Below are 19,580 nucleotides of genomic sequence, written 5' to 3'. Positions count from 1 at the left end.
CACACAAACACACTCCCTCTCTTACATACACATGCTGTCTCTCTCTCTTATTGAGTCATACACACACATACAAAGCTCCCTTTCTCTCATTCACACACACTCTCTCTCTCCTAGAGTCTGTAGAGGGAGGGGGAGTCCCATGACCACCTCCTCACTCAGGCTGTTAGCGGGATGAAGGTGCTCTGGTGGCCCTGCAGCCTCCTTCACTCTCTGCTGCCGGCAAGATGTTGTACACCAGTGGCCTGTTGGGCCTTTTCTTTCAAGCCATCACAGGATGGACTTGGCAGTGGCCTGTCAATTCTGTTCTTGGCACGGGCTTTCTTGTTCCCTCTCATAGTTTGCAGTCCCCCTGTTATGATCTGGCAGTCCTCAGGTTGTGAACCACTGCACTAGTATAAGTTTTTAAGATGTACAGAAACTCCCTTGCAAGCAACCAATAGAAAATTAGGATGGGGGGGGGGGGGAGGGTTCTCTTTATTATAGCAGGATTTTGAAGTCCAAGCACTGTCCAAGAAAATGGTCCATATCAAATGAAAGTAATCTTCACTTAAAACAAATCTTAAAGATACTGAAAAGCCATTGGGCAATTCCCTAGAGATCCATTGCAAAGAAGCTGGATAAAAATCAGGTCTTTTTTTTTTTTCTCTTCATCTCTTCCGAGCAAGACCACAGAGCACTGTCAAAGCATACAATTTGTACCAAATGATATTAGAACTGCATTTTTACATAAGCATTTTCATGATTTTTAATAAAATGCAATTATTCTTACGTTCTCCAGGTTGGAATTGTTGGAAGGACTGGTGCCGGAAAGTCCTCCATGACTCTCTGTCTCTTCAGGATTTTGGAGGCTGCGGATGGAATAATTAAAATAGATGGCATAAACATATCTGAGATTGGCCTTCAGGACTTAAGATCAAAGCTAACTATTATCCCTCAGGTAAATCTTTTTTATATATATATGGGAATTATAAAGTTAAATGAATTGGGTGGATGGGCAGAGATGGACCATATAGTCTTCTCCTGCTGCCATGTTTCTTTGTATTTATGCCTTGGAGGTAGGAGCTGTCAGCCCAGTCCATAACATAAAGAGAACTAATTCCAGAATTGGGCTGCTCAGGATATGTGACTTACTACATCAGTGAGCAATGCATTAGGTCTTAGCATACAGAAGGCTGATTAACTCAGTTACTATGTTGTAGCTTATATAGAGATAAGGGTTATTTCGTATTAACTGGGATAAGTCAGAAATCCTAAACATTACAGTTCCTCCCGGAGAGACCCAGGCTCTCAAGAATCACATGCCGTTCAAATGGGCTTAAATCCAAAATTAAATATTTAGAGATCTATATAAGGGCTCAAGAAGACCTCTTTAATATAAATTATACTCCTCTCATGGCAAAATTAGGCAAAGATATGGAAGAATGGAATAGGCACCACATCTCTTGGCTAGGGTGCATAGCGACAATAAAAATGAATGTGTTGCCTCGTATTACATACATATTTCAGATCCTTCCAACCAATGTTCCAGCGAAGACGCTAAAAGCCTGGCAACCAAACTACTGAACTTTATTTGGGGTGGCAAATGTCCAAGAGTAGCTAGGAGGATTTTATATCTACCCAGACCCAGGGGAGGCCTGGGTGTACCGAACCTATCATGGTACCACACAGCCGCACACTTGAGAGCGATAATAGACTGGCATAGCAAGGATAAAAACAAGTCAGAGGTTGCTCTATTACAATCCTTGGTAGGGGCGCAATCATTATCTTCCTTTATCTGGCAATCTAAGAGGTCCAGACGACTACCCACTCAGATCCCACCATCACTGACAGCTATTCTTGAGGAATGGGATAAATGGAAGACTTCCCTGGTGGAGACGAGGGAATATCATTATAGCACCTCCCTTCTTTGTGATCCGTAATTTACCCCAGGGTACACAAATCCTGCTTTCAGACAGTAACAGTCTCTAGGGATCATGTGACGGGAACATGTCTGGAATCTTGATGGGTTATTAAGCTTTCCAGAACTACAAGCTAAATATGGCTTGCCTGACCGGGCACTATTCCCCTACATACAACTACGCCATTTTGCGATACAAATCAAGATCCACGAACAGCTTGGTCAGGGAGTTCCATATTTTGAATCCTTATGTAGACAAGCAAGACCTGTAAAGGGCATAATATCTAAAATTTACAATTTTTTAAATAACGTCCTGATCACTAAGCCAGCCTATATTAAAAGCTGGGAGCAGGACCTCCATAAAGATTTCACCACAGAACAATGGTTGGCCATATATGCTAATGTTGCCAAGGGAATAATATCCTCCCAATTGATCGAAAATAGCTACAAAGTCTTATTTAGATGGTATTTAACACCAGCACACCTGCATGCATTTAATACTAAGCTTCCCCAAAATTGTTGGAAAGGGTGTCATACCATAGGTACGTATGTGCACCTTTGGTGGGAGTGTCCTATCATACAAACCTGTTGGAGAGTGTTACAGGACTGGATAGAACAGATGTTCCATAAGCAAATAGTGATGCACCCAGAGAATGCTTTATTAGGGAAATATGAATAATCCTTGGTGAGAGCTTTATGTATAGTGGTTAAGCGAGCTATAGCATTTCATTGGAAAATGCCATTAGCTCCCACCATACCCTATACTCAAGATAAAGTAGACCAACTCTCTATGTACTATATAAGATTTCTGCTAATCTACATAAATGTGTACCGAAATGTAATCGTATCTGGTCGCCCTACATACTATGGAAACAACATATAAGCGAGGAAGTTTAATGGTCATAGACTAGGAGATACCTAGTGGGGGAAAGGAGAAATCATTGTACACTACAGCAGAACAATGTTGTTTAGATCATAGCCTATTCACTATCCTCAGTGTATGCTATTTCATTTGATTTTAATGCATTTTGTTATACTGTATTTTCTCAGGATGATGCTGTTATAGGAAGGGATGGGAGGGACGGGGGTGGGTTAGGGGTTAATGGGAAGGACTACAGAGCACGGGATACTAACGTTCCCACTGTACAAAGATGCTCATGAGAATTACTGTTATGTTGGTATTCTATATTTGCTTACTGTGAAAATAAACTTTGAATTATAAAAAAGAAGCAATAAGGGTTGATAAACAAGTTATAGGTGATACCTTTTTATTGCACCTACTTGATACATCTAGGACTATTTTTTTTTCTATCTCCTTAGTTAACGTTTTTTTCCGGTATACAACAATAAAGAAGGAATATCAGCGACAAAACTCCTCATATATATAGAGTGGTGCAGGTTATATAGCAAGGCTGAGAAGGTCATATGTCAGGCAAAGCAATAAATGATAACTGAAAAAGCAAACCAAGCAGAGAAATCCTGTATAAACTACCCATATAAGCAGTTCAGTTAATCATAGAATGCACAACATGGACCCCATATTCTGTCATATTTAAAAAGTTCATATTTCAGATCATATTGTATCTTCTTTATATGGGCTGCATTCTTCAGTTTGTTTATTTATTTTATTTATTTATTTAAAAACTTTTCTATACCGTCTTAGCTAATAAAATTTGAACAAAACGGTTTACAATTGTTCCTCAGAAATAAAACTTAAATAAATTAAAATAAAGTAAAACATTAAAATAATAATAAAGTTTGAAAAAACTACAATAGTGTTTGTATCAATATAAACTAATAATATAACTTTATCAAATTAAAATTTACTTTAAATTTAATTTAAAAAACAAGAAATTGAAGAAAAAAAATAAGACAATTATAATACAAAGGAAAATGAAGAGTTACTTGGCCTCTTAATCAGTAATTCTAAACGCTTTTCTGAAAAGGTGTGTTTTTAATGTTTTCTTAAAATCTTTACTGTTAGAAATTTGACGTATTGAATATGAGTAAGGCATTCCAATGTATAGGTCCTTCAACCGAGAATGCTATTTGGCGCGTTAAGTTTAATCTCGCTAGTCTTATAGATGGAATATCCAAAAGACTCATGTTCAAGGATCGTAATTCTCTTGATGGTTTGTAAATTCTTAATATGGAACAAAGCCATGAGGAATTTGGGTTATTTAGTAATGAATGGATTATGATCAATATTTTATACAAAATTTGATATTTGATGCGTAACCAGTGCAATTTATATAGAATGTTGTGCTCGCTAGTAGTCCATACTAAGGTTAGATTTCCAGAAGGTGGCGATAGTGAATCTAGCAGTGAGCAGCCCTTGACCCACCCAACACCCAGCATTTCACCTGGATAGAGGACCCCTGCCACCCTCTAAGAAGAACCGGCTTAGGCCCAGCATGAAGTTACAATGTAAAATAAGCAGATCATGTCTTATTTGTTTAGTTATATGTAAACCGATGTGATATCTCGATCGAATTTCGGTATATAAAAGCAATAAATAAATAAATAAATAAATAAATAAAATAGGGAAACCCAGGATGTCAGCAATTTCCTGCATTACTTGAGACCAGAAGTGCCACACTCCCTTGCCATTCCACCACATGTGCATAGAGGTGCCCACCTCTCTAGCAGGCAGCACTAACACCTGGAAAGGCTCTAGAGTAAAAAAAAAAAGAGAGTGCAAAAAGTTCTGTGTAATAACTTAACCTTAAGTTTGACCCATCTGGTACAAATAGAAATATGATAAGCAGATAGCCCTTCAGGCCCTAAATTCTAACACAGTGTCTAGATTTTCATTCTAGGCATCAATTAAAGACTGCGAAGTGGTGGTACTAAATTTGGCAGTGAGTATTCCCCAATAAATAGCCGCAATTCCCTTAGCAGAGGCATCAACATCTCTCAAAAAGTCCTCCGTTTCATTCAAAGGTCTCAATGCAGTTCTCCAGAGTTATTCTCAATTGTAAAAATAAAGCAGGAGAAATAGGAGCCAGCTCAAATTCCTGCCTTAGTGCTTGGAAAGTTTGAAATCCTGAGTCATCCCCACAAATTGAGCTAGAAAAACAAGGCCTTCGTCTCTCCATTCTTTAAATGGCAGAGAGAAAGTACAGACTGATACAGTAGGGATTTTCATATATGGGTGCAATATCTTCACCTAAAATTCAGTTTACTGGTTGCAAAGTGTGGGCAAGGATGGGCCTGGTTTTGCAGGCCTGTCTATTGTTAGGGGAGTGAAAGGGTAGAAAGGGGAATACTGCCAAGTTAACTGCCTCAGCCTCTTCCCTTTCCATCATAAGCCAAGGGTTAGCCTGTAAACTAACCCAGTTTTTAAATAAACCAAACAGGCCACCACATAGTAAATGCGTAAATTAGGTAGTGCCAGGTCTCCCTGTTTCTTAGGTAACCAAAGTTGACCCAGCTTAATTCTGGCTTGCCTATGCTGCCATATAAATTTGGACATAGAACTATTTAAATAATCAAATACACTAACTGGGATATTACACGGGATGTGTTGGAACAAGTACAGTAAGTTAGGAAACACATTCATCTTTAGTAGATTAATTCTACTAAATAGTCAAGAATTCCCAGGCCTGCAAATCCTGTTTTATTTTGCCAATTAACAGAGCATAATCTTTAAATATAAGTCCCTAAAATCTCTGGGAATATAAATCCCAAGATATTTGAAACCATCTGAAACAGTCCTAAAGGCAATAACCAAATGCAGAGGCTTAAAAATAAGCCAGGGTCCAATATAATATCCATATCAAAAAAGACTCACTATATATTTTTCACAACAGATTTTATAGGTTTTTGAAAAAATGAAAATATTTTTTAATAATAAAGTTAGTTTCATAAAGGCCACAAATGTATTTATTCCTATACGTTTCCAACATATTGCACATCTGCCCTTACACATATCACCAAAAAGAACAAATATACAAAAACTAAACACAAAATGTAGAAAATAATAAATGATAATAGTCACAAAAACACAAGGAATGAAAAATAAACCTTTTTATAAACCTACTGTGAATATATAATTGTCTGTTTTCACGAGATTAATTCTTGGAATTGAAGAATCTTAGAAGACCTTGCTTGGACTATGTTTGTGCTTTTAAACTGTCAAGCTAAATTGTATTGCACAGATCCTTTCAGAATTAGCCAAAAACCGTCTTTAAGCCATGAACTGTAATAACACTTATTAAGCTAGTTATAGCCAGTTTAAAAAAGTTGTTTTTATCTAAGTAATGGTTTGTGATAGAAACTGTTAGTTATGTAGGAATAATTATTATATGCTATAAAGTAGTAGTAGCGAATGAACAATTGTATACTAAATGAGTTACTGATGACTAAAGTATAACCTAAGATGATATAATGTATGTATTTCCTGAAAGTACAGCTACTGCTTATCTCACTTATACATAAGCTCTTCGAAATAAAAGAGAAATATTACTAAAATGACCTGGGTATGGTCATTGCCTGAAACACTCAGATTGGGGGTTGGCTAAGAGCCACAATGATCCCCAAGTCAGAAGCTGACAGTTCAGAAAATTTATATTATAATTGCCCATAAATATACATAAATTTGATCTGTAGATATTTGCACATGTGATAAAAATGCTGAATATTTTTCCTTCTCTTAAATTTTCTTCAGCCATTTCTAATCAACAGTTCCTTACTGTCTGTCATAGAAACTTTAAAACGTGATGGAAGAAAGACAAGGTCCAGAAGTCTAGCTTATCCTTTCAGCATCCATGACATAAAGACATCTTTTAGGGTATCCAGAAAAATATTTCCTTAGCAGAATAATATACCCCAGTCTGGTCAACTTTCTGCTTGTTTAATCAGCTTAGTATCATTTTTCTCTATTATATTAATCAATAAAGAATAGTAGTTTGGGATCTATTTAATGTTTGGGTACTTTCCAGGTACTTGTAACTTGGATTGGCCACTGTTGGAAACAGGATGCTGGGCTTGGTGGACCCTTGGTCTGACCCAGTATGACATATCTGACCCAGTATGACATATCTGACCCAGTATGACATACCAACCAATCACTACAATGTTTTACTTCTTGTTAAACTTTTTATCTCTCCTCTAACTCTAATCCCAGTTAGAATAACCCCTGTTTTATTGTAACTTTTTCTTCTACGCACTTGTTATACTTTTGTAATGTATACTCTTACGTTTTAGCTATGTACGTTATAATGTATTGCTCACCCCCTTGTTTTATGTAAACCGACATGATACGAACTGCCGTGAATGCTGGTATAGAAAAACACAAATAAAATAAATAAATATCTTATGTTCTTATTTGATGGTTTATATCAAATTTAACTTGCAAAATGTTCTCCAAAAACACACTTCCTAGCTGTACTGTGGCAATGCTTGTATTTAATATCTGAGCAGGTACTGCATGCCCAATGCTTATGGCAGTCACTGTTGTGCTATACTGCTCTAAATAGAGAAAATAAGCAGAATAGATTAGCTTTTACAGTCTTCTGTCCTTATGCAATAAAATTCACAGTAAAAAATAGTTAAATGTACAAATCTGAAAATTTTGTGCGCATGGTAAAACACCACTTAATGTGGTATGCAATAAGCTTTACCAGTTGCACAATAAACTTTTGTGGCCACATTCATGGCATGTTATGAATAGTAGCCACCATTCTAAATCCCTAATGCTAATCAGCCAAAAATGACAGCAACGGTTAGAACAAGGCATTCCCCCGCCCCTATCCAGCAGCAAAAACAAGAGGCTTCCTCTACTCCCCTCCCCACCATCTACTTAGCAGCAGTCCATTCTCTCTAACTCCTTCAGAAAACTGAAAGTGGCCTCTGAGCCTTGATACCATGACCCCACCCCCAGATATAAACACAAGACAAAATGGAGTCTCAGGTCAGCCAATGCAATTTCAAATGATGGTGTTCGTGGGGCCGAAGTACATGAGGATTGCTCCTGCCCCTGGTTCCCCTCAAAATTGGGTAAGGTCGGGCATCCCATTTATGGAAATTTTGACAGGAGCAGGATTACATCAAGGGGTGTGGCATCACTGTATTCTTATGTTGGGGGGGGCACTCTGCCAGAGAGAGCGGGGGATACCCAAAGAGGCATTTAAAGTGTGTGTAAGGAGAGGAGTCTTGGAATTGAGGAAGGGAATTGTAAATGCAGGTTAGAGTGCTTCTTTCTTTGGCCTTATTGCCCCTTTACATAGACTGTGGTGATGCCAGGAATGCACATTGCTGTTTGCTAGTGACACACATTACTGGTACTACTATGATGTTTATTAAAATGTGGTACTGAGGTACCACAGTTTAGTGAATCTTGCAGACCTAACTTGCAATAGAATGCTACATTTTACCATAACTTAGTAAACAGGCTCCATAATCTGCTCTTTGTAAGTTTCTTCATTTCTTGAGTGATGGGACTTTTTCACTGGTTTCTTGTTCCAGGACCCTGTGCTTTTTTCTGGAACTCTAAGAATGAATTTGGATCCATTTGATAAATATTCAGATGATGATATCTGGATGGCCCTCGAACTGGCTCATTTAAAGAAGTTTGTAAACAATCAACCTTCTAAACTAAATTATGAGTGCTCTGAAGGAGGAGAAAATCTCAGGTATGACTACCAGGATTTCTGTTTTATTGTAACTGGCACTGGGGAATAATTTCAGCAGATAAGTTTGAAATTGGGCATTATAAGGGTAAACTTTAAGTGTTCTAACTACCTAGCTAAAGGTAAAGAGCTAGATCAAAGGCTTTGAAAATTTACCGATACCAAGTGCCTAAATATAGGGCCTAATATTCAGCGCTGGATGGTTAAGAAACTTATATGAATAATCCGGCAAAGTCACAATATATATTCAGTGGCATAGCAAAGGCATTGAATATATGCGTAAATGTGTGCAATTAGCCAGATAAGTCTACCCGGCTAAGTTTAGACTTGTTCTATGGGACGTCTAAACTTAGATGTAAACTTGTGCAGCTAACTCCGAATATCGGTAGTTAGCCGTATAAGTTATATGGTTAATTCGCTCTGCCCCCAATCCACCCAGTACAAGCCTACCTTTTATACATGTAACCTTTAGTCGTTCAAGGGACTTATACGGCTAAGCAGCAGCCGCTGATTGTAGGCGCATATTCAGTGGCCACTACATAGCCGCATAAGTCCCGCTTATCTGGCTAAGTAGCACTGAACACGCTTTGAATATTGGACCCAAAATAACTACAATTACTGCCTATATTTAACTACTTTTAAAGTAATGACTATGGCACAGGAATGGCAAGCATAACTATATGCAACTAAATTTAGGTGGCAGCTATAGAAAGCTAGCTAACTATAGAGAGCCAACTAAATATAGAAAAAGGTGACTTACTGAAATCTGCCCCACAGAGTTATCCATCTTAGTCAAGTTTCTAAATATTTTTCAAAAATTTTTTTTTTTAGTAAGACCAACAGTATTCATTTACCTTTAAAATTTTTTAAAGATTTTTGTGTTCATTGCCTCAAAATGGCTTCCTATTAAAAACTTGCACCTCATTAGAAGTTAACTCAGAACAGGCAACTTTTAAATGGTTTTGTTTTAAGGTTTAGCATATTTTAAGAAAGATTAAATTACCTCTTAACTGATAATTTCCTTTCCTCTAGAATAGTCGGTCCAGTCCATCACAAATGGATTATGCTCACGAACTAGCAGCTGGAGACAGAGAACAAAGCTCGCTGATGTCACCCTTCATATACTTCTTTGTTGGTATCAGCCTACCAGTAAATTCTGTAAAAGCTAACAGTGGACTACTTTAAAACCTAGAAACAATGTTCTTTTAGTTTCTTTCCATTTTTTTTAAACTTCCAAAAGAACAAGCAGCGAGACAAACAAATAGAAAAGAGTGGTAGACATGGGGAAAGGAAAATAACACTCCCCATATTCACCAAAACCTTAGGTTCTGACTGATAAGGCCATGATACGTCTTCCATGGACAATCTTTCCTAAATCCAAAGTCATACAAACAGAATGCACATTGGATGGGGGCATGGACTTGCCTTACTGTTCTAGAGGAAAGGAAGTTATCAGGTAAGTAGTAATTTCACTTTCCTTTTCATCCAGTCAGGCCAGTCTATCACAAATGGGATGTATCAAAGTTACTCCCTCATAAGACAGGATGCTGCTTGTGCCCCCTTCAACAACACCAAGGCAAAAGAGGCAACCTTTACCCGACATGCAGACGATAATGTTTAGCAAAGGTATGCAGGGACGACCAAGTTGCTGCTCCTCAAATCACCAATGGAGATACCAACTGTAGATCTGCTCACGAAGTTACCTGTGCTTTCATGGAATGTGCCCAAACCTGCTTCAGTAGAGGGATATTAGCCTTCACATATGCCATGGTACATCTAAATGCTGCTGCCCCTTTCCATATGCCACCACACAGAACAAAGAGATGGTCTGAACTTTGAAACTCATTGGTCATTTTGAGGTAATGTAAAAATGGCTACGCACATCTAAAGGATGAAGCAGCACATACTCTGCCGCATTCCCCTTCTTGTCTAGGGATGGCAGGAAATTGATTCATGATGAAGCTTGATACAACCTTCAGAAGAAAGATACCTTGAGAAGCTGAACTCTATCTGGAGTAATCATTAGAAAAGTTTCCTGGCAAGAGAGAACCTGCAACTCAGATACCCACCTCACTGAACAGATAGCAATGAGGAAAATGGTCTTCAAGGTGAGCAACCATAGGGGAATGCTCTTAAGAGGGAAAAACTTTGACCCCGCCAAAAAAAGATAAGACCATACTAAGATCCCAAAGGGGAACCGAAATCTAAATAAGCACTCTTGTTATAGGGGCCAGATTCAAAGTCTGCTCCTGTCTTCCCATCCAGATATGGAACATTTTGCTTGACCACCTTGCAAAAAAAAGTCCCATATCTGGATGGGAAGACAGGAGCAGACTTTGAATCCGGCCCTTATAACAAGAAAGAGCTTCCAGCTGTGACAGTCAGTCATGATCCTACCTGTCACCTAAGCATAGGCGCAAAGGGGGAGAGGAGCTAACGAACCGTTCTGCTCATCAGTGACGAACAGACCATCTGGTTTCCTTGGGTGACCATTGGCCCAGGGCCAACTCATCCAGAAGGTGCACCCCTCTGCCTGGAAAAACTGGCATTCGGTGGTCCCCGCATCCAGACCAGGGGCTCAAAATCGAATCCCAATTCTGGGTCTTGCCACTTAATCAGCATGTCCAGCATACCCTCAGGAATTGCAATACCAGTAGCCAAATGGAATGGCTCTACGAATGGGACTTGCATCTGGAGAGCAAAGATTTTGGATGAAATCTCATGTGCACCCTTGCCATGGTGCCATGACTGAGAAGCTGAAGATAAAACAATACAGCAGATTCCTTGTGGATAACACATGGAGCTGACAAAACAGCATCTGAAATCTTTGCACTGATGGTTGAACCCAGCCTAGCCCAATACCAAATTGCACTCCCAGAGAATTCCAGGTCTGTTAGAGAAATTATCTGCAACAATTGAACCCTTCTCTGGGTGACTTTGTGTTTATCAGCAGTCACCCAGATAAGGATGAACCAATATCCCTTTCTTGCACAAGAACCACCATCACTTTGGAAAGGAGTCCCTGAGACGGTTAGCAAATCAAAGGGCAGGGCTTGAACATGAAAAAGGCACCCCTAAATCGCCACCGAAGGAACACTGATAATCCTTCTCAATTGGGATGCAACTAGAAGTCTTTGTCAGATCCAAGAAGGATAGGAACCTCCCTCACTGTCACTAACACAACCTGCAGAATTTCAATTCTAAAATGAAAAACTTACATTAATTTTTAGACTTCTTTCAGGTCTAGAACGGGAGCCCAAAAAATAATTTGAATAGCACCCCAGATATTCTTGGTCCCTTGGGATAGGAAGCCCACCCTTCAATTAGAGACGTCCTCCATGTGTTACTTCTATCCTATGATGATCATTATTTAGTTTTTTTTGGTTGGTTTTGTTTTTTTTAAAGGCAACCAGAAGACATTTAACACAGAATGGGAAAATTCCTGAGCATACAAGGTCTAAAACCCACTGACACATAGACATACATTATGGGCCCCCTTCTCAAGGTGTCCCCCAAATAATCAAGCCCCTTTAAGGGAAACTTCAGCTACTGAACTGGAAGTTGGAAACCTCTGATCAGTATCACCACCAGAGAAGTCTTCCTGTTGCTAATAAGGCCAACATTTGGTGAGGTACACTGCACTTAACTCAAAATGGGAAGTATTTTTCCAAACTTCCCCACAATCACTGGAAACCTCTACCAGTATGCGCTGAGTCGAATGGCACTCAGACTCCATATGATAACCCTGTCAGCAGCACACTACAGTGTCATGTTGCGAAGATGCACTTGAAGACAGCATCAGTGTCCTAATTTGTGTATCTCTAAAGGCAGTATCACTTTCCATTATAAGAAATTTAACCAAATAGAGCAATAATACTGCTGGAAGTTGTCATGCGGATCATTAAAGGCACCATCCACAGGAATAGTGAAACAGCTTGGTTAGAGTGCACATATGTGGGATCCCAGGTACTCATGCTTGAGTACTGAAGGGTTATAATGTGGCTAAATCGCCACCTGCTGTAACCCGAAATGCTGCTTCACCTTGCACTGAAAAGTAGCTCTGTAGGGACAGAACTCATGAGCGCATCCAATCCTATGGAAATATAAAATTCTACCACTCCTGGACATCCAAGAGTTCAGTCTAAGCAAAAGTTGTCCTCTTTAAAAACACACCAGGCCCCTTGCTAATATATATGGTGGAAGAGGGGGGAGTTTAGAAGAACCCTGGATGGAGGCAAAAAAAATCACCTCCAGAGAGTACACCTAAAAGAAGAACTATCCTCCCATTCTGAGGGAATTTTTCAACCCTCTCTGAGGAACTTCCAAGGAAGAGGACACATCTGGAGTGGAGTCAGGATTGAACTCCACCCCATGAGCACCTCAGATAGGAACTCATAGGCCATAAACATTGCTAGAATCCACTCAGCAGGACTGAAGAAGAGAGAGACCCCTTTACCAGTCCTGCATACCAATCAAAACAGGGATAGCCATCTAGTTGTCTTTGAAGGCCCAGAGTAACTGACTCCCTCTAGTGGGACTAAGTGAGGGAGGCTCCTGTGTCTTTCAATCTCCTTCTCATAAAAAATATGGCCGCCATTCCCACCTCAAAGTTAATCCTTCAGGCGGGAATCAAAAACATTACCAAGCCAACTGCAGTACTCTACAACCCCAGCGATAGCCTACCCTGAGTGCTCCTATTTAACAGGAACCTCTTTTGCTTCTATAGAGAAAATGCAGCCCCACGGCTGCTTTTCTTTCTGCAATAACATAAATTTGTAGTCTTGAATAGCCGAGGGACTACCAAATGCAAGCCAAGCTGCCCAGCACAGTTCCGCAGCTGTAACATGGTCACTGGAGCTTCAGCAAAATCTTTGGCCTGGCAGAAAAATGCTGTTTAGCTTCTCTAGCTGCTGGTCCCCAACAGCCCCAAACTGACTGCTCCATAGGCCCCTTCAAATCAAATTACCTTTGTGACCACTTTTTTAGGCAATTCCTGCTCGAACCTTACTAAAATCGCAAGCAGGCTGCTTCCTGCCCTGTCAGCCAACTGTCATCACTGCTCCTCACTAATGGCCCCAAACTCTTTCTTCCCGATTGACTCAACCTGGCACCCATAGGCTCCAAGTCAAACTAAGCACTCCATCCTCTATTGCAGACCTCTGGATGCTGTACAGAGATATTCCCCACAAGCTGACTTTGTTCTTTTTTTTTTTTTAATGCTTTATTACTGCCCACTAAAAAAAGCAACTCAACTCTTAAGGGAGAAGAAAAGAAACTGGAAACACCTAGAAGGATAGCCGGGGAAGAAGGGCGAATCTGACAAATCATCTTCCTGGGAGCTCTCAGGTCCTGGTGCACTCAGCTGAGGGAGGGAGCAAATGCTATCTCCTCAGGAGCAGAATTAATCCAGCCAAATAAGACCAAGCACATTGCTGAACTGAGGGAGGGAGAATAATTTATCAGCTCAGGAGCTCCTCCAAATGATTCCATTTCGGACCATATTCAACAGCATGTCATGCTAATCTACTATCTGATGTCAGCAGAGCGGTATATGAAGGGTGACATGAGTGAGCTTTGATATCTGTCTCCATCTGCTAGTTGGAATGCATAACCCATTTGTGATGGACTGGCCTGAGTGGATGAAAAGGAAATTAGGTTTCATATTTGTTTTTTTATAGGCACAGTAAAAATGTTTAGGTAAAATCATAATGTTTTCAATCTTCAATATGGTATGAATACAAGCTCGGATTTTAAAAAGGCTACGCATGTAGCTGGGCCTTGCACGTACTCGTGCATTTTACAATAGGCCCGGCAATGTGCGAAAACCCCGGTACATGTGGAAGTGCCGGGCTTCTCCAAAGGGGCAGACCGGGGGGGGGGGGGGGGGGGGGGTGTGGCGGGCCAGGACAGCGCCATTAACCACTGTCCTGGGGAAGCACATGCCAGCAGCCGGCCGGCACGCTGAGGTTTCTTCAATTCTGAAGTTGAAGTAAGTAGTAAAACAAAAAAAAAACTAATAGGTAGGGGTTAGGGCTCAGGGAGAAGAGGGGAAAAGGTAGGAAGGTTAGTTAGGGGTATAGGGAAGTTTCCTCCCAGTCCACTTCTTAATTGAAGCGGACTGGGAGGGAACTGGGGAAGTGCTACTCATGTCACCACAAGTTGCTTTGTAAAATTCCTCCCCCCCCCCCGCACGTGTGAGTCACGGGCCACCCACGCATGTGCTCGCGGCCTCAGATTTTATAACATGCACGCGCACGTTATAAATTCGGCGCGTCCATCTGCGCGCGCCCACCCGCAGCTCTTAAAATCGACCCCACAGTTAGCTGCATATTGGTACTTCGTAATTCTGTATCACCATTAGTGTTCTGGATCAGGTAAACATCCGTGTTTGCTATCCAGGCAGTTAAACTTTCTCTCCAATCAGTCCTCAAGACAAAGATTCTATAAGTTTGAAATTATTTATTGTACAGGTAAATTCTACTTACAATTGTTGCATTTCAAACATGAGCTCCTAGGCAAAGATCTTTGGTAACTGGAGATGAGGTAGGAGAAGGGGGAAGGGAGTCTCTTGTGCTGCAGGAGTTGGTTTAAGGTAGAGGTAGGAAGCATGAGGAATATGAGGCTGATTTAGTCCTTAGAAGAAGGCAATAAGAGAGAAGCTAAAAAAACCCGATCGTTTCACAGGGTATTAGAGTGCTGCTGGCTCAGAAGCAGGCATGGAGTAAACTGAACTCTCGTCGAGAGCTGCTAAAGGAAAACGCCCCCACAAGCAGGGGACAGGGTCCAATGGCAGCGAGCCTGAGAGCCATGTAACACAGGGAGAGCATGAAGAGCAGTCCTTTGAACCTAAAAGGTACCTAGGAAGACTCAAGTTAGATTGAGGGGGATTCAAGCTCTTCCGTCGGTGAGAGAAAGTGGAGGGGGGAGCGAGCTTCTCTTAAGGGCAAAGGCTCCTCTTAAAGGCAAAGGCTCACAGATTTTTATCATGGGTTACAAAAATGTTTCAGTATTAAGAGTCCTCAGAAGGGAGGACTGCACTAAACACAGACTACAATATATAGAGATACAAACATGTGTACCCACTGCTGGGGACAGAACAATTAGTAACTCTGCTTTGGTACAGTACTCGGTGTGCATGTCCATTTCTAAAAGCAGATAGATATTGGAACTTAGTGCCCATGTTTATAGTGGTACAGTATCACTCAGCATTGTATGAAGATTAATTGTTACCTTGCATTAGGTAGCCTTTCCTTCTCTGCTTGGAGTAATCAGAATATCTTGAGAACATACAGAATAAGGGGAGAGCTGGGGAAAGCTGGATTTGTAGTTCACCCTAGACTTTGTAAGCAAGTCTCTTCAGTCCATAGCTGAATAAAATTGTAGGATATTGAGGGGGCCATTTTCAAACTATCTATTTTGGGACAAAATTGACAGATACGTTTTACCCATGGACTATGCACCCAAGTTTCAAAGAGAAAGCAAAGTGCTTAACTGTAACAGGTATTCTCTGAAGAGAGTAGACTATCAGTAAAGGCAGGGGATACAATTCTCTTTTGATGTATATTGTAAGTGAAAAGAGGAAGTCCAAAAGGAATAATAAGAATTAAGGGAGAGGGCAAACTTATTTAAAAAAAAGAGGATCAGAAATGTATCCTTCAACAGACTCATCAGAACCTCTGTAAGCTCCTTTAATATCTTAGGATGCATTCCATTCAACCCACGACTCTGTTAACTTTCTGTTTGGCTAGATCTGTATAAACCCTCCCTCTTCTGTAGATAGTGTGGCATCTACACCAGTACCATATGCACCACTGTCGATGGATCATCCTTCCTCGATCCTTTCTTCGGTGAATAGTGAACAGAACTAATTGTTTAGCTTCCCTTGTCACTCTCCATGCATTCTCCCTTTCTCTTCACACAATCCCACCTCTGCCCTTTCTTCTTACACTGGCATCCCTGAAAAATGTCTTGTCATGTCATCGTACTGCCTTAGCTGACCTTTCACTTTCATCTTTGCCCTTCTGACTACCTTCCCTTGCTTCTTTCAGTTTCATCAGGTATTTGTCCTGTGCTCCTTTCTCTAAGAACCTTTGAACTTTTTAATGCTGAACTTTATGCCCTTACTTTTTCAGTCTCCTTTTTTTGAAAACCATACTGGTCTTTGTTTCTTCTTTGTTTTATTTACTTTACTAACATGTTATATTGACCATCTTGGGTAGCTATTTCGGGAAAAGATCCGCAAACAAGGCATTACTAACTATTCCCTCAGTTAAAACTGCAAGACTAACTCAAGTAAGGGATAGAGCCCTATCATTAGCAAGGCCATCATTATTGAACACCATGCCATCAGAAATCAGACTGCAAAAAGACATCAAACTATTCAAAAAGAGCCTAAAAACACGGCTATTTAAACAAGCATACCACAAAGAGAATGGAGAATAGAATCCAAAGAATTGTAGAAAGCGATGAGTTTGTGCTTTGACACAACACCCCTACTCATAATGAGGGTGTTTACTTTTAAGCAGTAACAGATAACATGTAGATTATTAATAATTTTGAACTGCCCTGATAAACCTAAACACACAACCTCACCTAGCACCTTATAGCTGTTATGAAACTCTGTACCGTACCTTACAGGCACATGTCTAGATGTTAAAATAACAGTTAAACAACATTATTTTAAGTGCCTTATTGTTAACCGTTGTGACGGCTTCCAGCTTAACGACAGTATAGAAAAGAGTTTAAATAAATAAATAAAGTATATAAACTAATACATTAAAATGAAATTAAACATGAAGATTTGCTACCTTTATTATAGTTCCTTTTAGTTATCCCACTATTTGACTTTATAAAGGACTCCCAGTCCCCACCATGCCAGACCCTCTAAGAAATGCTCTCCATTTTTTTTGTTTGTAATCTGTTTTTATTGTCAAACCAGTATAACAATACAGCAAGCAAAACTTATTCAAAAGCAAATAACAAGCCGCATCAAGGTGCAGCAACAATATCATAGACAAAAAATCTTAGTAATGCCTGAATAGTATTACTCAAAAGAATATAGCTGCTTATGAGTTATAAAGCAGAGTAATATCCGAATGTCATACCACAAAACTTAGCAACCTTAACAATCAGCAATTTGACATACTGAACACCCCCCGCTCCCCTCCTCCCGCCCACCCCTACTGGAGACTTGGTCTAAATATACAAGTGCAGTGTACTTTATGCATAGAAATGCTCTCCATTTTAACAAAGTTTGTACTCCTGCAGTCCAGGACTTTGACTTTTGAATGACTACTCTCTGCTTTGTCTCTTATATTAAACTATACCACCTGATGGTCACTGAAGTTCAGATGGTCACCCGCCTGGACATTCAAAACTCTTTTTCTGTTTGGAAGTACTAGGTCCAGTATTGCTTAAGACCATAAGAAATTGCCATGCTGGGTCAGACCAAGGGTCCATCAAGCCCAGCATCCTGTTTCCACAGAGGCCAAAACCAGGCCACAAGAACCTGGCAATTACCCAAACACTAAGAAGATCCCATGCTACTGATGCAATTAATAGCAGTGGCTATTCCCTAAGTATAATTGATTAATAGCCATTAATGGACTTCTCCTCCAAGAACTTATCCAAACCTTTTTTGAACCCAGCTACACTAACTGCACTAACCACATCCTCTGGCAACAAATTCCAGAGCTTAATTGTGTGTTGAGTGAAAAAGAATTTTCTCCAATTAGTTGTAAATGTGCTACTTGCTTCCTCCCCTGTGGGTTCTGTTACCATTACCATTGCCCAAGGACAGCCCCTTGAGAGGAATCCAGGATCTCTCTCATTCTCTGTCTGCAGATGAGACAATCCAGCTAACCTCTGGAAGATTAAAATCTCTCACTAGAAACAGCTCTTCCTTCATTTCAGTTTTATGCATGCCTTTGATTAGATCTCTATAAGTCTCTTCTGTCTGCTGGAGGTCTGCAGGTTATGCCAAGGTATGGCCTTCATGAGTCCGCTTTTAGGGAAAGAACTTAGGGTCTTTCACCTTCTTAGAAACCAGGTAGGATGTTTATCTCCCATTTTACAATACATGCTTTTTTTTTTCCAGTCACACTTCACAATTTTCTAGTGCTGCTTAATATTAAATTATTGTTTGTTATTGTTTGTCCAATTTTATTTTGCATGTTTTTTATACGCCACTGAAATTTGCAGATCAGTGGAATAGAAGTTTGTATAAATAAATAAACTTGGTCCCAGTTAGGGTCTTTGACTGCCTACAGGCTCTATTCATGGCTTAACATAGCAGGGCATTTAAACAGGCAGTCAAAATACAATTCTAGGCCAGCCTGACCCTTCACAATGCAGAATTCAGCGTCTGCACTTTAAATTATCCTTTGCCAACCTTCTAGCTGCTGACTTTCCTCTGACTAGCAGGCACATAAATATCCTACCGATGCAGTTTACCCTCAGTCTCCTGACTTCATCCTTTCTGACATCTTAAGACTCTTTCCAACCTCTCTTTCTCCATGAGCAGTTTGGCCTTTCACTTACCTGAAGCATCCCCCAGTTGGCTTCAGGCGGCTAATTATTTCTAATTGGGATCTCAGCACAAACTGCATGAGAATTACCCCTTCCAGGAGCTTTTCTCAAATGTGACCTCTCTTCCTGTCAGCTCAAAATACACAAACTACAATGTTTCTTTAAACCTGCTTGGTCTTGAGCTCCTTCTAGTAGTGAATTGTTGTAAATTCAGTAACAGGCTGTCCAGTCTATCACAGTAACTCACAGCACCTCCCCCTTTTCCCATACACCCTACATTTCTATTACTTTAACAGTATTTTTGTAATGTAAAATGCTACTCCTTCTCCTTTTCTTCCTACATTGTCTTTCCTGAAATGATCATAGCCTGGTAAGACTACATTCCAGTTACAGACTCATTTAACAATGTTTCTGCAACAGTCACAGTATCTAGATCTGCCTCTACCAGTAGGGTTCTTAAGTCTGAGATTTATTATCGAGACCAGTGATGGCCACCTCTGGTCCACAAGAGCCACAAACAGGGG

At 40.2% G+C, this 19,580-nt stretch overlaps 1 protein-coding gene across 2 annotated transcripts in view; it reads left to right on the top strand.

The window, feature by feature from the left end:
* ABCC3 (ATP binding cassette subfamily C member 3) overlaps positions 1–19,580 on the top strand; it is a 475,864-nt gene that overhangs the window by 436,505 nt on the left and 19,779 nt on the right. For both annotated transcript variants that reach the window (XM_029600255.1, XM_029600254.1), the window contains exons 28-29: positions 779–937; positions 8,366–8,532. In XM_029600255.1, coding sequence (XP_029456115.1) covers positions 779–937; positions 8,366–8,532 — 326 coding nt within the window. The remainder of the gene's footprint in view (positions 1–778; positions 938–8,365; positions 8,533–19,580) is intronic.

Source organism: Rhinatrema bivittatum, chromosome 4 (assembly GCF_901001135.1).
Source record: "Rhinatrema bivittatum chromosome 4, aRhiBiv1.1, whole genome shotgun sequence".
NCBI lineage: Eukaryota > Metazoa > Chordata > Amphibia > Gymnophiona > Rhinatrematidae > Rhinatrema > Rhinatrema bivittatum.
This window is presented reverse-complemented; position numbering and strand designations above follow the sequence as displayed.